This window comes from Sus scrofa, chromosome 14, assembly GCF_000003025.6.
Source record: "Sus scrofa isolate TJ Tabasco breed Duroc chromosome 14, Sscrofa11.1, whole genome shotgun sequence".
Lineage (NCBI taxonomy): Eukaryota > Metazoa > Chordata > Mammalia > Artiodactyla > Suidae > Sus > Sus scrofa.
In genome coordinates this window covers 120316578-120338221 of record NC_010456.5, presented here as the reverse complement: position 1 = coordinate 120338221, position 21644 = coordinate 120316578, and the positions used below count along the sequence as shown (strand labels likewise).

Here is a 21644-nt window from a genome sequence, read left to right as displayed (position 1 = left end):
AAAGGGCCACAGGAATATTGCCTTTCAGAAGGTGCCAGGCTCTCAAAGTGCTGCTGTCTGTAAAGTATGTTCCGCTCTTAGCTAGACCACGTGTGCTTCTCCTCAGATTACTGGAAGAAGATGGCCAAGGTTCTGAGAAGCGCTGGCCACCACCTTGTTCCTGTCAAGGAGAACCTTGTGGACAAGATCTGGACAGACCGCCCTGAGCGTCCGTGCAAGCCCCTCCTCACCCTGGGCCTGGATTACACAGGTCGGAACGCCATGCCCTGCCTTCACCTTCAGCCCCTACACTTGAGTGAAGGTTTTCTGAATCCAAGTGGAGCTTGAGCTGATGGGGGGATTTTGACCTGTCCAAGCCCCTGAGACATTTGATGCAAGCAGTTCAGTTTGTTTCTACTCTTGTCACCTATTTCCCCTACTTTGGCATAGTTTATTTTTGCAGAGCTCTTCTGGGTGCTACTGAGATGTCTTTTCTACCACTCAGTTGCTCACTGCCCCTTTAAGACATGTCTGATACTGGAAACAGAGACTAGAGGTTTCTAGCTTCCATTTCCTTTTCTTCTGTCTAGCATTAAACCTAGCATTTGTAGGTTTACCTTTCCAGGCCCCCCCCACCCTCTATCTACCTTGTACTCTAAAGGCTTTGGGGGGTGGGTGGGTTTCTTGGGCCTGTGTGACATTGGTGAGTAAGGAGCAAGTTCTGTGGGAGATGCAAGTGTGGATTTCTGGAACAGTGAGAAGTGTGGAGGGAGAGGCCTGGGAGGTGGGGCTGCAGGGGAGGGAGCCTTGCTGTTGAAATGGAAGAGGAGAGGTGGATGGGGGATGTCTGGAATGTGGGCCCGTTGCCCAGAGGGGTCCTGGGAAGAAAGCATTACAGCCCAGACTCTGAGCCAAGTTTTAAACAGCGTTCCCGAGCTGATCTTCAAAGCAGTGTTTGGTTGTGGAGGCAGCCGCCAGCTCACTTTCCTTGTGACGCCCTCACCTGAGGGTGTTGCAGTTTGGGGGGATGGGTCCAGTGGGTGGTCCAGGGTCACCTAAACATTTCCATCAGTGTATTTTGGATTTTGTTTAACTGAACAGGGCTCTGACCTTTTGCTTGTACAAGAGGGGAGAACATATATGGCTGATAAGGCTTCTGTTCAACTGACACATGAGTACCTACTGTGTGCAGGACACTGCCGTGTGTTGGTTGAATAAGACAGATGCCTGCCCCCTTCACAGGTGGCTGTACCCTGAGTTACAGGTGCTGTTTCAGGGCAGGTGGTGGTGGTAGTGGTGATGATGGGGTGAGCACCTCCAGGGCCACAGATTCATCCTGGGGAGCAGCAGGGAGGCCCTGGCTGTGTCTGACAGCACAGGTGTGATTTAAAAGTCAAAGTCACAGTAAGTTGTATGTAGAGAGTGCCTGGGTCTTAGCACTGAAAGGCTCTGGGAATGTAAAGGGGTGGGTATATTCTTCTGACCTCTAAGAGTCAGTGAGTTCTCTCTGCTGGGCTGTGTGTTCTCAAAGTTCCCTGTGCTTCCTCCATTGCAACAGTCTTTACAGAAGTGTAACTAATTGCTGGTTTAGTAATCTGTCTTCCCTCATAGGTTGTAAGCCCCAAGAGCGCAGAGATTGTGTGTAGCTCAGAGCTCCAACCTCAGTGACCGGTATGGTACCTACAGATAGTTGGGCCTGGAAAGTACAGATGCTTCATAGACATTTATTGGATGAACAAATGAATTAATCTTGCTGGTGAGGCAGTCAGGGCTCTCAAGAGTCAACTAGCTTAGACAGAGTTACTTCTCTTGTATGGGGCTTGAATCCAGGCCTTGGGTCAGCTCAGATAACATGTTCCTTAGGCTGTGGTGCTGGTTAAGGATGTTTGGAATGGCTTCTTTCACTTGGTTCCTGCAGAACTCTGGGACCAGTCCAGGGCTGGAGTCACAAGCAGGTTTGTTTCTTGCAGGCATCTCCTGGAAAGACAAGGTTGCAGACCTTCGGTTGAAAATGGCCGAGAGGAATGTCGTGTGGTTTGTGGTCACTGCCCTGGATGAGATTGCGTGTGAGTGCCCTGGTTTCACTGTTGGGGCATGTTCTCTAATCTCTCCATTGGTTCTTTGGGAATCTGTGGGTTCATGACTGGCCAGGGAATAAGCAAAAGACTTGTCACCAAGTGAGTGTACGATATGCCAAGTAGGATGGAGAAGAAATTATAGGGAGTGGGGGAGGGGGATCTGGAGCAGAATTACAGCCAGGGGCTAAGGTTAAAGTCATGGTAATGTTCCCCTCTGGCCATTGTACTCAGGCCTGTGACACCTCTGAAAAAGCACATTTCGTCCAAACTTCCTGGTCTGTCAACATTCATGTCTCTCTATACGTGTAACAGTGAGATCACAGGAGATATTTTTTTCTTTATACTTGCCTGTATTTCCCCAAGTTCTTCACAGTAATGATGTTCTAGAAATATTTCTACTTCAGAAAACTCAGGAATTAAAAGTTCTTCACCAGGCCTTTTCATGCAGTAGCAGTTTCTTAATCTTAAGCCCTGAAACGACCCCCATGGAATTGTTTAGTGCCTTCTAGAACCTAAAGGAATCTGGTTGAAGCTTCTTATTCTCTCTGCTGTTTTCTGATTGGATTTGACCCAAGGCACCTGAGAAGAGGCACTGTCTTATCTTTTTAGTTTCTCACTACAGAAAGAGAGCTTACTGTACAGTGTCCTTTCTCTCTAATCCCCAGCCCCCAGACTTGGTCAGGAGTATCAGTGATTTGTATCCCTAATTAACTTAATAATCTTAGCATCAGAGTAAATAACGTAGAAAGCTAATTTCTCCCTTTGATTATTTAAAAAACACATTTCCATTGTGGAAAATCTGGAGAGTGCAGAGGAAGTAGAAAGAAGAAAAAAAGTATCACCTGTGATCTTGTTACACAGAGAGAATCACTGTTGACATTCTGTGCATATGTGATTTTGTAGCTTGATTTTTTTCCCCCAGTGTATCAGGATACTCTACGCATATATAAGCATAATTTGCAGTGAATATTAAATATCCCACCATAGGATTGTATAATAATTTACTCAGCCATTCTCCTAAGTATGTCCTTTCAGTTATGTCCAGTTTCCTCATGATTTTATTTCAATGCTGCCATCAAACTTGGTGCATCAAAATCCATGTCTTAATGTCTGATAGTTTTCTTGCGGCTTCTGGTTGGCTTTTAGAAGTGGTATGTGTTGGAGGGTGTGTGTGTGGTAGGGCTTTTGACCGTCTTGCCATTTACCTGCCGGAATGGTCGCACAGTGGTGCATGAATACACCCCTCTTGCCACACCCTTGCCAGTCCCAGGTACTGTTGTTTAAAAAAGTGTTAGTTTGGTCCCATAGGTAAAACACACTGCCTCATCGCTTTACTTTGAGAAGCCGTGATTTTAAAGCAGAGGTGGTACTTTTACTGCAGGGTCCTTTCTACGTTCTGATCCTCAGGAGAGCAGACATTAAGCAGCTGGAAGTGCAGGGACCAGAGCTGTTCTCTGGTTTCTCAGACACACAGTGACCTCACCAAGCCCCCTGACACTGGCGGAGGCAGGTCCTCCACCCTGCCCTGGTCCACAGCAGACCCATGGGTGGGCCGCAGGCTCGGGTTTCATTCAAGGGCCAGAGCCCCGGCTGACTCACTGCTTTTGTTCCTCTGCCGGGAAGCTCCGCCTCCCTGGGGCTCCGTGACCCTCACACAGAGGCCTCTTTTGGCCTCCCTCATGGGTGGGTCTCAGTTTTTCTATCCAAGGCCGTTTGCCTCAGATGGGAGCCAGAAAGTGGTTTCTTGCCCTGGAGTAGGGAGCATCAGAGGTTTTCTGCCGCAAGGCCAGGCCTGACCCATCACCACCAGGGGGACCATTGCAACTCTTTGTTTGGAGGGCATTTCCCCTTTTCTGACTAATAACTCCCGCATTCCCTTCTCTGGACGGAGATGTGGCAGCATAAGAAACAGTTCTGGTGCCATCATTTGGCGGATATGAGCAACTGCAGCTCAGAGGTAGGACTAGGAAGAAAGGTTCCCAGCTTCTGAGAGAGATGCCACCCAGTCCTTCCCTAGCAAGTGGAACCCCGCTCACCACCCCAACAAGCTGCCCCTTAAACTCTCAGTCAGGCAGGTGACAGGAACTTTTTTTTCCAGGGCTCTTCAATCTCCGAGGATCAGATGTGGAGCACAATCCGGTATTTTTCTCCTATGCAATCATAGGACTAGAAACAATCATGTGAGTGCTGGCCCTGCACCTGAAAGTCCTTCTCCCAGCCCCTTGGAGCCCCGACCTCCTGCTCCGGCCCTGACGTGTGCTGACGCGCTGCTTTTCTCCTGCCCTTTCCCTTTCCGGCCTCTCTTCCTTCCCTTTCTTGCCTTCCTTAACAATAGGTATTTATTTATATCCTGCTTCTCTTTTAATCCTGAAAGTGATTTGAAGTCTCTGAAAGTCTCTATAGTACTAGGAGATTAAAAAAAAAATTGGTATTCGAGGACATCAGAACAAAACCAGAGAGTGAGGTCAGTTCACCAAATTCCTGCTGCAAAGTCTTGTTCAGGCTGCAGATTTGATTCTGATGCCAGGTTTTCTAGCAGCCAATGCCAGGGGGGCTGTGGGCTCCATTATGCAATCCTGGGTCTCCACTGCAAACAGACCCTGTCATTCGGAAGGTCAGAAGTGGTTCAGGAAACCGTCCCTGAGCTGTGCCTTGTTGAATCGTCAGTTTATCTTTTAAACTGCTGCTTGTGGCCTTCCTGCCATTGCTCTTCTATTTGAATGGCTTTGTACATTCAGACAACATATTTATTCAGTGCCTGCCATGTGCCAGGGTCTCTGCTAGGTGTTGGGGCAAATGAGACAGGGCCCTGGGTTGGAGTTGGAGTTGGGGAGATGAACTTAGGCGATTCATGCACATGGTGGGCACTGACTCATCAGTAGGATGGGGAGATGGGTATTATGGGAGGGGCCTGACTTGGTCAGAGGAGGCTCTTGGGGAAAGTGATATTGAAGCAGAGATTAAGGTACATGTGAGTTAGCTGGGTTAGGGGGCGAGGAGGGAGAGAATGGCGATCAGCAGAGGGAGCAGCGTTTTCAGAGGCTCTGGGCAGGGGAGAGCACAGTGCATGTGGAGGAGGCAGAGTGGTCCAGGATGGTTGGAACCTGGAGTGAGAGGCCCACAGGTGGGCAGGCCCCTTAAGGGAGGCCTTGTGAGCCTCCCTTAGCTCCAGAGCTTGGGCTCTTGTCCCGAGGGATGAGCTTCTCAAGGGAACCACTTGGTCAGGCTTGTAAATCATAAAGACTGTTATGATTAGGGTGAAATTATGGGGAAAATTATGATTGCTGTGAAAAATAGGGTGGATAGGGAAGGCTGGAGGCAAGGAGACCAGTTAGGAGGCTGTGGCACCACTCCAGGTGAGCAACGATAGTGGCCTGAACCTGGGCAGTGACTGGGCAAGGCCACAGCGAAAGCTGGAGAGGTTGGGGGTGGTCTAGGCTATAGGCTCAAAGATCTCAATAAAGGAGAGAGGAGGAGCATCAAAGAGGACAGTGCCCAGGCCCTGGCTTGTCACCTGGTGAAGGCGACAACATATACAGGGCAGGGGACACGGTTTGGGGAGCAGGGTTTGGGAAAGGTGGGGAGAAAGGAGAAGCTGCTTGCTTTGGATTGCCAGAAGACAGACCCACTTGTGTGCATCTGCGTTCTTGTCCTCTCACTCCTATGCCCGCCTTTCCTGTCACCTTGCGTCTGGCCCCTCTGCAGGCTCTTCATTGACGGTGACCGCATAGACACCCCCAGTGTTAAGGAACACCTGCTTTTTGACTTGGGCCTGGAAGCCGAATACAGAATCCAGGTGCTTCCCTACAAGTCCATCCTGAGCGAGCTCAAGGTCCTGTGTGCCAGCCTGTCGCCTAGGGAGAAGGTGTGGGTCAGTGACAAGGCCAGCTATGCCGTGAGCGAGGCCATCCCCAAGGTTGGTAGCCCCAGAGGCCCATCTGAACCTTTCATTCCAGCGGCCAGGCCCTTCCCAGGCCTGGCCTCGTGCAATTTGCTTTTGAAACAAAGGTTGCTTGGGCAGAGTTCCAGAACTGGCTGTTGGATCAGAGGTGTCATCTCCCTGGATGAGCCCTTTGGGCTAGAGGGAGGCCCTTAGAACCCACTGAGTCCTGTGTTTTCCAGAATGTGGCATGAGAGATGATTTTAGGTGGGAAACATTCAAACTTAGGTTTATTTATACATATCTATTTTAAAAGCATTTTAACAGATGCAGAGAGCAAACTAGTGATTACCAGTGGGGAGAGGGATGTGGGGAGAGGCAAGATAGGGGTGTCTAAACACTAGAGGCACAAACTACTATGTATAAAATAAATAAGCTACAAAGATATATTGTATAGCACAGGGAATATAATCAGTATCTTCTCATAACTTTAAATGGCATTTAACCTTTAAAAATTGTCAATCACTGGGTTGTACACACCTGAAACTTACATTAAAATATATGTCAACTATATTTCAATTTAAAAATGTGTATGGTAAAAATATAATTAGTCTATAAGACCATATATTATACAGATCATTTGTTAAGACAGAGTTGAGTTTAATAAACGAAGGTAATTGAAAGAGAATCTAAAGAAGGATATTACTCAGGGTCCGGGGGTAGGCGGCTAAGGTAAGACCTGTGCGGGTGGCAGGAGAGTGGCTAAAGTTGGGGAGACGCTAATTGACTTCCCCCATCACACTTTATAGTTCAAGAGACCTGAGGCCCTGGGCAGCTTTGGAAGCTAGGGGTTTGTCAGAGGTCAGATGATAGTGATAACCCTGCCCTCGACTGAGCCCCTGCTGGTGGTGGTAAGCAGCTGACACCTGTTTCCCCACCACCCCCCTCCGCCGCCGCCCCATTTTAACTAGAGCCTGGGGCAGCAGTCCACACCACCTTAGTTGTATTCTTTTTAACTGTCCTACCTTGGGCCTCTGGCTGCCAGGTGGCCTGTGCCAAGGCCAGCAATGTCCTCTCTTCTCCATTAAGCAGTGGGCCATCCTGGGAGGAGTCTAGGCTTGGCCCTCTAGACCTGGCTTGCCCTTGCACCTGGTCACTATCACACTGTGTGACACAGTTACTCAGAGCTTTACTTCCCTGGGGATCCTGCCTGCCTTTGTTTCCTGAGGGGTTAGGTAAGTGAGAGAGAGAAGCAAGGAGAGTGGAGAGGGAAAGCCCTTTGAGAGGCTCTGCGAGTCCAAAGTCAAGGTGGTGAAAAATCCACCCCAACCCCCTTGTAACACAGGCCTGGATTCTAACTTGTTCTCAAATTGGGAAGGCTCTTCCCCAGCCCTTTAAGATCAGATCTTTAGCAGTAGCTGATTCCTGAGTGCAAGAGGGGAAGAAGCAGAGTGCCCCTGTCTCCCCTGGTTGGTCATATGCATCCCAGACAGTGGGAAAAAGCCTCCTTTGTGCAGCCAGAAGGGGTTATTTCAGTCAAGCTTTGATCTGTTAGTGAACTCTGACCATGACCACGGAGGCTCAAAAAGGAGTATCTTGCTGATGGCTGGCTGCCAGCAGTCTCACAGAACTAAGTGGGTGGGGGATGGACGAGAAATACCTTGTTTGATGTACTTTATTTTTTTGAATGAGCTCAATCACCTTTTACCATGCTCAGAGTCACCAACCAAAAGGGACAGGTCTTTGGGCCCCAGGGGACAGCTGGGTAGGTCCTGAGTGGGAGTTCTTCCAGTGATTTAAGTGTGGTGTGCTGGGCCAAGAGGTGATTGCCTTGGTCTTGGGTGAGTGGAGCCATGCTTAGCTTCCCATGCTACTGCCTTTTGCCCTAGGATCATCGCTGCTGTATGCCTTACACCCCCATCTGCATCGCCAAAGCTGTGAAGAATTCTGCCGAATCAGAAGGCATGAGGCGAGCTCATGTGAGTAAGGCAGCCCGTGCTGAAGAGGGGATGTGTGGCGGTCAGAAGGCCCTGCTCCTTTACCTGCTGAGTGGTCTTGAACTTGGCACAAGGTTGGAACCTTTGTGAGCCTTCCAGAGTTAATGAGAGAATGAAATCAACTACTGGATGATCTGGATCTTTACAAAATACATACAACACAAAAGAGATATTGATGATGATAGTGTAGGTGATGGCGATGATGAAAATGATGAAGGTGAAGCCTCTGAAAAGGCCTGGATTTGTGTTTCAAGCAGTGGATCTGGAAGGATGTGGGGCCCAGAGATGGCCTGTCTTTCCTGCTCCAGAAGTACAGGAGTGACCCCCCTGAGGGAGCTGTTGTGTATGCTCTGGGGTGGGCCCCTTCCTGATCGTGCCTGAATTACTCCCTGGCAGAGGAGCCCTTTCCCCTGTAGTAGAAATTGCTGCACACTTGTTCACAGGAAATGCCTGCGTGTACAGCCCTGATTGCTGATGATTTGTGGTCCTGTGGGTGCAGTCCTCTCAGTATCACATTAGGGCTGGGCTCCGAATCTGCCCATCTGATTTTCAGTAGTGACTTTAAAAAAATGTCTCCATTATTTGCACAGATTAAAGATGCCGTTGCCCTCTGTGAACTCTTTAACTGGCTGGAGAAAGAGGTTGGTTCCTAGTCTTTGTTTAACACTTGGATCTAGATTATTCCGGAATTATCTACGTGTGATTTTAACTGTTCACCATGAGGTCTAAGCTCTTGATCTACTTTTAGCACTCTTTCAGTAGTTCTCTGTGGAAATTTGGTGTGTGTGTATTTAGAAATTCTTTAATTGTAGAAAATAGTAACAAGGATGAAGAAGGAAATTCCTTAACAGCACGGATCCTTTCTGGTTAAGGAATTGTCTTACAACTAAGTGGAGTTTCATTATAAGGAAATATGACTTTGTGGATATTCTAGGCAAGTTGTATTGAGAGAAAAAAGATCTTTATACATTTTGAACTTTAATTTGCACCATAAAACTTTTTCTTTTTTTTTTTGTCCTTTGTCTTTTTATGGCCATACCCACGGCATATGGAGGTTCCCAGGCTAGGGGTCTAATTGAAGCCACAGATACTGGCCTACACCACAGCCACAGGAATGCCATATCTGAGCCTTGTCCGCAACCTACACCACAGCCCACGGCAACAGCAGATTCCCAACCCACTGAGTGAGGTCAGGGATCCAACCTGCAATCTAATTGTTCCTAGTCAGACTTACCTCCACTGTGCCACAACAGGAACTCCCATAAAACTTTTTATATTAAACTGACTCCTTGGTTTCTTTCCCTTTCACTCCTTGTAGTTGACACGAAAGTGATTTTTTTGTTCTCTTATTAAACAATATCATGTTCCCTTTCAATATTATCTAAACAACTCTTTAAAAGTAGCTTAAATTGGAAAAAGAGAATTATCACCCCTATTCCCTCCAGTGTAACAGCTTTTTCCCCTCTGGCTATTGTTCATCTTTGTATATTATTTTTTTCAATATAAATTATTTTTACATCTCTCACTGTACAGCTACAATTTTGTATTTTGTTTATTTTAGTCATTTAGTATCATAGTGTGAGCATTTTCCATATGCTTTGAGGTCTTAAAAAAATGATCTAAATGGAGACTATGTTTGGTGGTTAGATTGATTTATTTACTCATTTCTCCTATTTTCAAATGTCTAGATTGTTGTTAACTGTTTGCCCTTATCAAAAACCCTGTAATAATATGTTTGCACCTATCTTTTTTACTTATTTAGGATCACTTTCTTAAAATGATATCCTGGGTGGGATACTTTTGAATTTTTAAATTTAGGTGTATAAAGTTTTGGAAAGTTTCAGGATATCATACTGAGGCAAAATGGTTTTGTGAAAAATAAATGGGTAGAAATCCTTCAACTTTAGATTAGAGCCTTTGGAAATCCCCTCCTTGTTAAAGATGAGACATAAACTGTGTCCTGTAGATTGCTGGGAATAGGGACATGGGAATTGAGGAAAAATAAGTTTTTAATGCACGCCCTATAATATGTAAGAGACACATGAATTTATCACACCCCGATGGTTTATAAGCCACTTCCTTGTAGGTGCCCAAAGGTGGCGTGACGGAGATCTCAGCTGCTGACAAAGCTGAGGAATTCCGCAGGTAAGGGCCAGTTTGGGGACCCCACGAACCTGTGCTCACTTCCTTGGCAGGTTAAATGAACCTGGGAGGGCCCTGTTTCTTGGCACAATAAAAATCTTTAAGCCCCTCTGCTCTGTGTGTCTTTCTGTTCCAGGCAGCAGGCTGACTTTGTGGACCTGAGCTTCCCAACAATTTCCAGTACGGGACCCAACGGCGCCATCATTCACTACGCGTAAGGCATGCGGAGGAGCACGCTGCCTGGCTTTGCTGCTGCTTCTGCACAGGAGCCTGAGCAGGGGAGAGACATTGTTTTACCAGAGGCCCCAGTGCCCACCTCCGTGTGTCTGTTGAGATTGTTCTTATTTGGGAAAGAATGAAATCTTGTTTTCTCTCATTTCCTCTAAAGTCCCAAGCCTCTGCCTTTTGGGAGCCGCCTCTTAAGCTTAGGTGTTTGGCACTGACATTCTCCATGATGCAGTCAATGGGTTGTCTCTCTTTCCTTCTGAGGCTGCACTATCTGTATTCATAATCCCTGGATCTTAATAATTAGAATTTTTAGTGTTTTTCCCTTCTGACAGCGGCAGCCTTCTTGATGAATTAGTCCAAACGTCCTGTGAGCTCCATCACCTCCGCACCAGAAAATCTTATCATTAGCTTGTGGAGCACCTTTTATGGTTAAGGAGATAATCTGTACTCTCTCTTTCCTCAGCCTGTGGGGGTTTTTATCACATGACCTGTGAGAGCCCAGGAGCCCACAGAGCCGAGCGTCCCCCCGCTGTGAGGCAGGAGGGGAACTGATGAGTCTAGGACTGCTAGATCTGCCTGTGGACCTGTGGGAAAGGGGACTTGGCGTCCCCTGGGCTGCAGCTCTAGCTTCACCTGGCTCAAATGGTTTTGCCTTCTGTGGGGCATCTTGAGTTCTTCGCTTCCCATCTGTGATGTGCGCAGGGAAGGAACACTTGCTCTGTCTCACTGTGCTATACTTGGGCCCTGCTTTTTAATAATTGCTTTTAGAGTTTTTAGTCTTAGGGCAAATTTTGAAGCTGTTATGTGGGAGACAGTCACATATGGGAATGTACGGTTCTTTCACATGAATGCTTCTGTTCTAATATTAAAATACCAAAAGGAAGTCAGTTTTTGTGTTATATTTAACTCAGGTGATGAATTTCCTGCTTGGATACTATTCCTAGAATTTTGCATGTAATTAACACCTTAAATAATTTCAGACCAGGACAGGAGAATTTTGCTTCTCCTTTGGTGTTTCTTCGTTATGGCTCTTGGAAGCCTGTTGAGAGGCAGGGTGCTGAAGCTGGGCCCACCTTTGGTTCATTTTCAATCATTGGACTTGAGTGCCCACTAGCTCCCTTGCTGCCTAGACATGAAGGAGAAGCTCTCTGAGGCCCCCTGTCTCCTGCAGGGCAGACACTCGGAATGCTCGACTCCCTTTTAACTTTTCTTTTTTTTTTTTTTTTTTTTTTTTTTTTTTTTTTTTTTTTTTGTCTTTTTGCTATTTCTTGGGCCGCTCCCGCGGCATATGGAGGTTCCCAGGCTAGGGGTCCAATCGGAGCTGTAGTCTCCCGCCTACGCCAGAGCCACAGCAACGCGGGATCCGAGCCGCGTCTGCAACCTACACCACAGCTCATGGCAACGCCAGATCGTTAACCCACTGAGCAAGCGCAGGGACCGAACCCGCAACCTCATGGTTCCTAGTCGGATTCGTTAACCACTGCGCCACGACGGGAACTCCCCTTTTAACTTTTCTTAGGGCAGCCTAGTGTCTGGGAAAGAGGCACCCGGAAATCAGATCACTTAAAAATACCTCATGTTGATTTGAAAAATTGCTCCAGCGTAAGAGCATCACGATCCATCCCTTTCCCCAGCAAAAACGCCTTTAGTTTTTCTACCAAATTGAGAAGCCAGTGGGGAGGCTCCTGGTGGAGTTAAGACTAAGGGAGGGTAGTGGAGGCTGAGGCAGGGGCCTGGACCCCTACCCAGTAAAAGACAAGTGACTCCAGGCTGTGCTCTCCCCATTTCCCAGCTTGGTCCCATTGCTTCTATTGATTAATATTTTTGTAGCTTTTACAATTTATCTCATGAACACTTGTCCCAGAAACAAATGGAGGTAGACATAACTATGTTATTCTTCCTTCTCCTGAGCTCTTTATCTAGTGGAGAGATAGGTTGACTGGGACTGACTAGTAGAAGGTTAATACTAGTTGAAATAATTAACCTTTTGGGTAACTTAATTTTGATGTAATTTTGGACTTACCTAAGTTGTGAGACTAATACAAAGAACAGTTGTATTCCTTCTTCCTGGATTCAGGAAGTGTTTACATTTGTGGAATAACTAATTTTTGATTACCTTCTTAGGCCAGTCCCTGAGACGAATAGGACCTTGTCGCTGGATGAGGTGTACCTCATTGACTCGGGTGCACAGTACAAGTAAGTGAATCAGGGCTGCCAGAGATCTTGACTCCGCTGAATCAAGGCACTTGAGTGGCTGGACAAGCCAGGCTCCAGCCGGTCATCTCATTCTGTGCGGCATTAACAGAATTGTTCTCAAGTCTTGTCCTTTTTTTCACCCCTAGTTGAAATAGCCTGGTTGTAGCTCTGTTCCCCAAAAGACTGTTTGATAGAAATGTTTAGGCCTTGGTTGGAAGCTGTTAAATACTCAATAAATAAAAAAGTAAGCTTTCTGGACCATTGGGAAGTCTTCTGATCCAGCCCACAAACTGTCTGCCAGCTCTCTGGACTTGCAGTGGCTCCAGAGCCATGAAGTGAGGCATGAGAATTTTGAATGAATGCATGAGAAAAAAGGGTTGCCTATGAATTCTGAATCCCCTTCTTCATGCCTCACTGCTTTCGCAGTCATCATCTAGGATAGTTTGTCAGAGAACCCACGATTAGGCTGGGTCTCGATGTGGACCCCAGGAGGAGGAGCTGGCATTGGTGTCGTCTGCCTTAAGAGAGCACGAGCAAGGCCTTTTCACCTGTTCTCCTCAGTCCCTGCAGCTGGGACTTTGGCTGATGGAGAACCTTATTTTTAAATGAGCTCAGCCAAGTATGTGGAAGCTACAACCTAGCCTTGTGGCTCAGAGTATTGGGGTTGCTTGGTTAGTGGTGACATTTTGGTTCACTTCTACATGTTAGCAGGATTCTAGAAGCTATCCTTTCTGTGTCAGGGGGTAGATTTGCATGTTCTAAAAGATGCACTTGAGTGTTTTTAGGGGCCAGTAAATTGCTCTCCATCCCTTTGTCCACCTCCTTCTCATTCATACCCCCAGAGACGGTGTCTTTCATGAAACAGTCCTCACATCGTAGACCAAGAGTGTGTGTGTGTGCGTGCGTGCCAGGGCTGAGTTCACTCCCACTATACGGGCCATCCTGGCATTCACTCTGTTTCATTTTATTTTTTATAATGACTTTATTGAAACATAATTCACAAACCATGCAACTTAAAGTGTGCAATTAATGGTTTTTAGTTTATTCTCAGAGTTGTGCAGTTCTCACCACAATCAATATTAGAATATTTTCATCACCCGTTAAAAGAGACACCATTCCTGTTAGCAGTCACTTCTCATTTCTTCTACTCAGGGAGCCACTAGTTTACCTTCTGTCTGCATGGATTTGCCTGTTTTGGACATTTCATATAATTGGGTTAATAACATGTGGCCTCAATGTCTAGCTTCTGTCACTTAGTCTGATTCTTCTGGATTTTTCCTTATTATAGTGTGTATCAGTACTTCATTCCTTTTTTATTGTTGAGTAATATTTCAGTGTATGTATATACTACATTTTGTTTATTTGTCATTGATGGGCATTCAGATTATTTCATGTTTTGGATATTATGAACAAAAATGCTACTGTGAACATGTTTTCTGTTCCCTTGGGGGTTTACCTAGGAGTGGAATTGCTAGGTCACAGGGTAATTCCATGTTTAACCTTTTAAGGAACTGCCAACTGTTTTCCAGAGTGGCTGCACTATTTTCCGTGTCCACCAGCAGTGCATGAGGGTTCTAACTTCTCCACATCCTCACCTGTCTATTTGAGCAAAAGCTTATTTCGAGTGAAAATTAATTTGTCCTTTCTTTTGGAAAGGGATGGAACAACAGATGTGACTCGTACCATGCATTTTGGAACCCCTACGGCATATGAGAAGGTAAGAGAAAACTCGAGAGGCCCTCTCTACTTTCTCTGACAGTTCTTGCTTGCGAAAAGCGATTGTATAAATAAGTAAAAATTATATGTGGGACAATAAAATAGCTCATTTACTGTGGAGTCAGGCTTATCTGCTTTATGATGTCCATTTAATTAATCATTGGAGAGATTTTAAAAGCTTTCTGTCTGCTGAGGTCAAAGTGGCTCAGATTCAAGTTTAAACAGCTTTGGCCTGCTCTTGAGTCAGGAAATGTCTTTGGGGTTGGGAGTAGAGTTGTGAAATATATGTTTTTTTAACCAACAGTGTCTAGGTTTGATTTTGAAAGCTACCCCCCTTCTATTTTCAAGTTCAGTGTTCCTATTTATAGGTTCAACTCTCTAGGAACCCTCTGAAATAATATACACGGCTCAGTTTGTGGTCTGTCTGGCATGGAAAAGAGGAGACAGCTGTAAGGTAGAGGGGTGTGTACCAGGCGCCTGGAGACTGGGCTTCGTACCCTCTCTGCTGTTTACCCGCTCCATGACCTTGAATGTAGCACTTAGACCATCCATAAAAATAGGGAGAAAACTGCTTGCCTCCAAGGCTGGCTGTGAAGGTTCTGTGAGCCCAGCAGTTTCCTGGATCATAGTCACTGCTTGGCAGATATTGGTTGAATCTCTGAGTGCTCGTTTTTCCGGGAAGCTCCTTGTCTAGGGAGGAGGGCTGTGTGGGTGCCGCAGGGCAGGTTTCCTGGTGTTGGTCCCTTGCATTGTTCACTTGTAGGCACCAGCACCTTAGAAGGGTTTGACCTTGGGTCCAGATACCTTTGGTGTGACTTGTCTTATGCTGTAGAAAGAGCCTCAGACGAGACTGAACAGTGTTGGGTTTAGTTCTGACTCTGCACCCTACTGGCAAGCCACTACCCTTCCAAACAGCACTTTTCTTGTCTAGGCAGTAGGGACTAACGTTTGAGTATAGTTGGTGGTGAGGAGCACAGAAGTTGAAGCAGGACTGCCCGGCTCCAAGGCCAGATGGTACCACTTATGAACTCTGCAATGTGGCAGGCTGCCTACTTCACCTCTGTAAAGTGAGGACAGGAGTGCCTCCATCAAGAAGTGTGGGATTAAGTGTGCAGGGCTGAGTAGCAATGGCCGGCCAGAGGAGAGGCTCAGTAAGTGTTACCTTACTAGTGTCACCGGTACTTTTTATTACTTTGCCCCAGCCTTCCTGGGGCTCAGATGGCAGAATAATTCAGAATGTCAGGGAAGGGCTGGTGGGGTCATCTCTTGGACAGTTCTTTTACTAAATCTAATTTCAAGATTTTCTGGAAAATTGGTCCCGAGGCCAAGTTATTTTTCCCCTGCCAGATTTTTTCCATTTTTCCTCTGATTTTTCTCTGTGGTATTGATACAACGAGGCAAGGTTTTCTGAACTCCCAGGAAAGGACAGGATTTGTTCTGAACATGCCCCCTGGGTTTTCTTTGGCAGGAATGCTTCACATATGTCCTCAAGGGCCACATAGCTGTGAGCGCTGCCGTTTTCCCGACCGGGACCAAAGGTAGGTGGTCCCTTCCTGCATATGGCAGCCTTTTTCTTGTGCAGCCATCAGCCATGTGTAAGTCTGAGTGGAAGAACCGTCCTTCTCTCACCAGCCCCCAGCCTACTTCAGGCCCAGCCAGGGCAAGTGGGGTGCTGCACGGACTGAGCTGAGAGGACCTCCAGGGAGCCAGGCTTAGGACCGGGTGAGGGTCAGCTGTGTCCCCACCTCCTGACCATTGTTGGTGTTGGGTGGCCCGTGTGGGGGCAGCAGGGCATGAAGGTCCCAGGGCCCCCGTGGAAGTTGGCGCAGCCTCTTGTCTGTCCTTCTGTGCTGGGCCAGTGCCTCCTTTCAGGACCTTTGTTGGGATTAATTTTTCTGGGAACCTGACTTCGGATTTACCCCTTTTTGCCTGAAGACTGGTGGGTGGGGCTTGTCCCGGGCATTGGGCCGGCACTCACCTCCCAGGCACATTTCCTCACCTGTCAGGCCTGCCTGCAGTCTGGCTGGAATCTCACCTTTGTAATTCTGAAGCTGTGGGGTCCCGGCACTGGGAAGGGAATGTCCCGGGCACCTAACGCAGCCCTTAGCTGCCACCGCTGACCGTCCCTCACCAGCGTCCTCCAGCTTCACACTGAGCTCGGACTGGTGGGGAGCTGCCCTCCTCAGGAGCTCTGATTGTTAGAAAGTTCTTTGTGTTGCACTGAAACCTGAGTCCTCCAGGGACTTTTACCCACTGGTTTCTGTTTCACCTTCTGGAGCCAAACATAACAAATCTAATCTCTAAAGTGCTTCTCAAGTTGAAAACTACTGTATAAATATCGTCAAGTGGTTCTTTATATCTTCCAGGCCACCTTCTGGACTCCTTTGCCCGCTCTGCTTTGTGGGATTCTGGCCTGGATTATCTGCACGGAACAGGACACGGGGTCGGGTCTTTTCTGAATGTTCACGAGGGTCCTTGTGGCATCAGTTATAAAACATTCTCCGATGAGCCCTTGGAGGCGGGCATGATTGTCACCGATGGTAGGTCTCTCTCACCCAGAGGGTGCGCGTGGATCCTCTGGCTTTTTGAAAGCTCTTTGTTGTTTCTAATATTTGAATTATTATAGAGTAAGTTGAATCTACTTTCCCGTTCCTGTCACTTTTTACTCAAACAACAACAAACAACCACCTTTTATGTTTATAAAAGTGATAAATATTCATTGTAGAAAACATGAAACTATAGAATGGTATGAAGAAGAAAATGAATAAAATAAAACCATTATAACAACAACAACAACAAAAAAAAAGAAAATGAAAGTCATTTGTGACCCAGCCACCTGGGGGAAACACGGCTTAATATTTCGATCTATTAGCTTCTGGTTGTTTATATATGTGCGTAGCTTTTTTTAAAATCATTCAGATTATACTGGTCATATGGTCTATATTCTGCATCCATACTTAACAGATATTGCCGTTTCCCATTAAATCTGTGAATGTATTTTAACGCTTGCATCGTTATGTCTTATGGATAGATATGCCCTGTAATTTATTTGGTGGATCCCCTGTTTCAGAAACTTCCGAGCCTTGCTCTCTCTGTACCTCAAGTGCCTGTTAAAAGCCACCTGGGAAGAAGTGTCTCAGGGCTCTTGTCCCTAATTGAGTGGCTCTTCCTGTTTCTCTTCTCCTTGGGACAGGCGCTGTCATCCCAGGAACAAAAGCGTCTCCAAAAAGTGCTTATCTTCATCATGGGCTGCTTCTCACCTGGGGTCTTGGTTTCTTTCAGAGCCAGGGTATTACGAAGATGGGGCTTTTGGAATTCGCATTGAGAATGTTGTCCTGGTGGTTCCTGTGAAGACCAAGGTGAGTAATTATGTAGTTATTTATTTTTAAAATTCCTTCGTTCCTTGATGGGGAAGATGAAGACTTTTGTCCTTAGAACAAAGAGTATGCCATTCTGTGGCCAAAATGGAGCTTCCTTCCCCTGATATTGAGGCCTTTCCTGGAATTCATTCTCCTCTTCAAAGTCAGGAAGAAAATCCTTTGTGACCTGGGATCCTGAGCCAGACCTCAGAGAGCCCTAGGCAGACCCCTGCTTGATGTTCCTCAGGCCTCTGTGTTTACTGGAGGCAGCTTCTTGTCATGAAGGCCCCTTTGCTGTGGGGGATGTTTGTGTAAAGCCTCCTTCCAGACACTTAATCTCCAGGGCTAGGGCCTGGAAACTATTTTTAACAAGCGCCCAGGTGATTTTTATCAGGTAAAGCTGGGGAAGCCTGAGTTATCCCCTGGGTCTGGCCCTGCAGAGGAGTGATAAGGCAGGTGTGGTGCCCTCTCCCCATCACATTACTAAGAGACTGCAGCCTTTAGGTGCTAGGCTTTACCTGGAAGGCCTGTTTGCGCCTCTCCATGGCTGATTTTGGAAGTGGAACGGTCGGTGGGAAGTGGTTTCCTTAGCCTGCAGGAAGAGAGCGGCCTCTCCCCTCACTCCCGCAAGCCCTGCCGGGAACAGAGACCTGCCTGCTCTGTGTGCCCCGGCTCTCCCAGGCCACATGCCCTGGACAGACCTGTTAAACGTCACTTGATGGGCCTGGCTGGGTTAGGCCAGGTCGCATGGAATCTGCTGGGGGACTTAGAGCTTAGCGGAGTCTTGAGAACTAAACCCAGAGCTGTCCCTGCTTCCAGACGCCCCCACCTGCCTCCTCTGCATCACAGCAGACGGGCTGGATCTATTGCCGGGAAGGAGCCTCCAGCGCTCTCAGCCTGGCTTTTCCCGCTGCCATGGGCTGTGGTTTGCACAGCGGAGCAGCTCATGGAAAGTGGCATCCACTGTGTTTATTGTGGCTTCTGTCTGTTACAGATGGGGACCCACTAACCACTTCTCGATTCCTAGTCACACTTGGCTCTGAGGGACAGTCCTGTCTGGTGGGAATGACCTCATGGTGGCTCATTGTGGTAAAGAGGAGTAAAAGCTTCTGTTTCCTTCTTTCTCCCACAGTATAACTTTAATAACCGGGGAAGCCTGACCTTTGAACCTCTAACTTTGGTTCCCATACAGACCAAAATGATAGACGTGGATTCCCTTACAGACAAAGAGGTAATGAGGGAGTCTCGGGGGAGGCAGAAGGGTGTGTGTGGGGTGGAGTCTAGGCCACTTGAGTGAAAATCCCATGTCTTCTGAGGACTGTAGGTCCCTTTCCTGTGTTTTTGGGTCTCTAGGCTGAGATTGGCCTGCTCTCCCTGCCGTTGTGGGCTGTAGTTTTGTGGGTGGGAATAGTGTACTTTGCTTTCCAGGAGGGCAGGGGCCATAGCTGCCTTGATGCGTGTTTAGCAAATACGGGCCGTGTGTCTTCCCTTCCAGACGGCTGGTGGGACCTGGTGGCTATTGCACGTGCCAGGTTGTTTCCTCACATCGCATGGAACATGAAGGAAATGGGAAGTAAAATCTATCACATGCCTGGTTTTCACCCAGACCGAGAGGTGGTCCCGCTGGGCTGTGAAACCCTTCACTGTTGTGCTCACTTGTCAAGCTCATGGGTCACAGAGTCTCGAAACCCCTTCAGATACTAGTGTGGGTCCCCAGGCTCCTGAGGCCAGGCGAAGTGGCAGAGTCAGGAACCTGGAGGAAGACAGGAGGAATCAGACAGTGATCAAGATCAGAGCAGGGACGAGGGCCAAAACAGGGGGCCAGAAACAGCACCACCCCCTCCTTCAGATGTGAAGTGGTCAGGCCTGATTCATGGACAGAAGAGTTCCCAAGCCAGGAAGCCAGAAGCCAGAAGAACACACATTTCATAGCAAGGCAGGTGGACAGAAGTCCGGCAACAAGCAAATGACTAGCGGGAGCCAAAGGCAGGACAAGTGTGGGGGTTACTCTAGGAATAAGACGTTTCTGTTACTGGCCTCACCCCAGGGGCCTTCATGCCTCTTGAGGCAAAAAGGTGTCCTCATGGAGCCCCTTGGGCCGCATGCTTGGTGCTAGAGGGAAGTTGGTTCTTCCAGGCAGAAGCACCCTCTTCTGCCTTGTCCAGCTCACAGATGGTGATAGGAAGCTCATCTGCTTTCTGTTTCGATTCCTTCCGTACCTGGGCACCTCTCCTTGACCATCAGTGCCCTTGTCAGCCAATCATTCCCGCTCACAGGACCCAAAGAGGCCCTGCTGATGCTGCTTTCTTCAGTGTGTGGATTCAGAAGAGGAAGCGGCCTGTCAGTAGCACAGTGTCAGGTGTGTCTCCTCAGCAGGAAGAGTCTCTCCTGTGGTCCTGGACTCCTCTGAACTTCAGCAGTGGCTTAGGTGACAGGGAGTGAGAACACAGCAGTGAACCTGGGCGCCACCTGGCTGAAAGCCCTGTGCCCCAAGGAACCGATCTCTTCCAGTGGCCCTTGGGCACAGCGTCCAGGGTGTTAGCAAGGGACTCCACTAGTAAGTCACTTGGCACACTTGGGAAGCCCAAGGCTCTGGTTTCTGCCAAGTAATTCTAGGTCCCGTTGTCTTTGCTGTCCACAGGATGAGTGCCAGTCAGGAGGCATTTCTCCCATGCGACACATTCCACTTTATTCAGGGAAATAGTGCATGAGGAAGATTAAGTAGGAAGGGAGAAAGTTTTGTTAACCTGTGTCTCACAGTCCACCCCATGACAGTGGACAGGGACTGGTGGCCTTTGTCTGGTCCAGTGTTATTACTGTACCTTACATACCCAAATCACTGAACTGTTCTTTTAGCCAATTCGGTTTTATAGGACAGATAATATCTTCTTGCCTTGGGGTCATTAGCAGGTTTCCACAAATAACAAGTAGAGGACAGTATTTAATATACCAAGCAGAGTATGTTTCTCTCTTTTAGTAAAAGGCTTCTTTTCCCACTCAGTAAATATATATATCACTCAGTAAATCTGGGGCTTCATTCTGTAGTAAGGCATAGTCATATCACACAACAAGATCAAGATTCTGTCCACTGGGCTTTTAAAATACCAGTCAGTGCACTGACTGTATCACCTTCCAAATAGACTATCTTAGAAACTTTACAGTTTTGGGGTTGGGTCTGCATTCCCATCAACTTTTCACCAGGTGGCAGCAGAGGACTTTGGTTGGCTGTGACTGTGGGAACTGCAGGTTGCCAGGGCTTTTGGGGTATTGTTGTGGCCGCTGAGGCTGCCCCCTGCCCCACACACCCCCAGTCACTCCAGACTGTTCTGGGAGCATTCTTACCATAGGCCATGTGGCCTCAACCCATCTGTTTCCAGGGAAGTAGAACACAAGGAAGTCACTTGTCCCTGAGCAGGGAGAAAGGGTTTTCTGCTCCTGTGCCTCAGCACATGGGCCTTGCTGCTCTCCAGGCAGCCTTTACTGAAGTTTCCTCTTTCTTCTCTGTTGCAGTGTGACTGGCTCAACAACTACCATCTGACCTGTAGGGATGTAATCGGGAAGGAACTGCAAAAACAGGGCCGCCAGGAAGCGCTCGAGTGGCTCATCAGAGAGACACAGCCCATCTCCAAACAGCATTAATATCTCCCTGATTTTTTTTAAAAAACGCTCTGGGGAAAGGAAGAAGCCTGGCACACCCCCAACATCTTCCCCCTTTTGTCTCCTTCCTTACCTCCCCTTTTTACTTTTAGACTCTAAGAAGAACTGAAAATCTTCTTATCCTCTTTGATATTTTCTTGCAAACACTTGATCTTTTATGATTTTTTTTTAAATTGTTGAGAACTAGCAAAGAATAAATTGCTGCCCCAGAGGAGGATTCCCCACAAAGCCCAGTGCTCGGATCAGGGGCGATGCCCTGAGCAGCCGCGGGGGATCCAGTGTTTGGCGATGGCGAAGCAGTGAGCGGTCTGCGACCGCCACGTTCCGGTGCTAGTACATCATTCATGGCCACCTTCCTGTGCACGAGACTGTATTTATCATCAGTGAATAAAATGTCAGAATGGGCTTTGTC

The 21644-nt window shown here is 47.6% G+C and overlaps 1 protein-coding gene across 5 annotated transcripts in view; it reads left to right on the top strand.

Moving 5' to 3' along the window:
* XPNPEP1 (X-prolyl aminopeptidase 1) overlaps positions 1-21644 on the top strand; it is a 51418-nt gene extending 29774 nt beyond the window's left edge. For all 5 annotated transcript variants that reach the window (XM_003133180.6, XM_005671446.3, XM_021073189.1 and 2 more), the window contains 15 exons: positions 107-250; positions 1950-2045; positions 4156-4237; positions 5763-5973; positions 7827-7916; positions 8525-8575; positions 10021-10079; positions 10213-10290; positions 12429-12500; positions 14157-14217; positions 15685-15754; positions 16583-16756; positions 17499-17575; positions 18708-18806; positions 21086-21644. In XM_003133180.6, the coding sequence (XP_003133228.3) occupies positions 107-250; positions 1950-2045; positions 4156-4237; positions 5763-5973; positions 7827-7916; positions 8525-8575; positions 10021-10079; positions 10213-10290; positions 12429-12500; positions 14157-14217; positions 15685-15754; positions 16583-16756; positions 17499-17575; positions 18708-18806; positions 21086-21214 (1493 nt within the window). In that variant the 3' untranslated portion in view covers positions 21215-21644. The remainder of the gene's footprint in view (positions 1-106; positions 251-1949; positions 2046-4155; positions 4238-5762; positions 5974-7826; positions 7917-8524; positions 8576-10020; positions 10080-10212; positions 10291-12428; positions 12501-14156; positions 14218-15684; positions 15755-16582; positions 16757-17498; positions 17576-18707; positions 18807-21085) is intronic.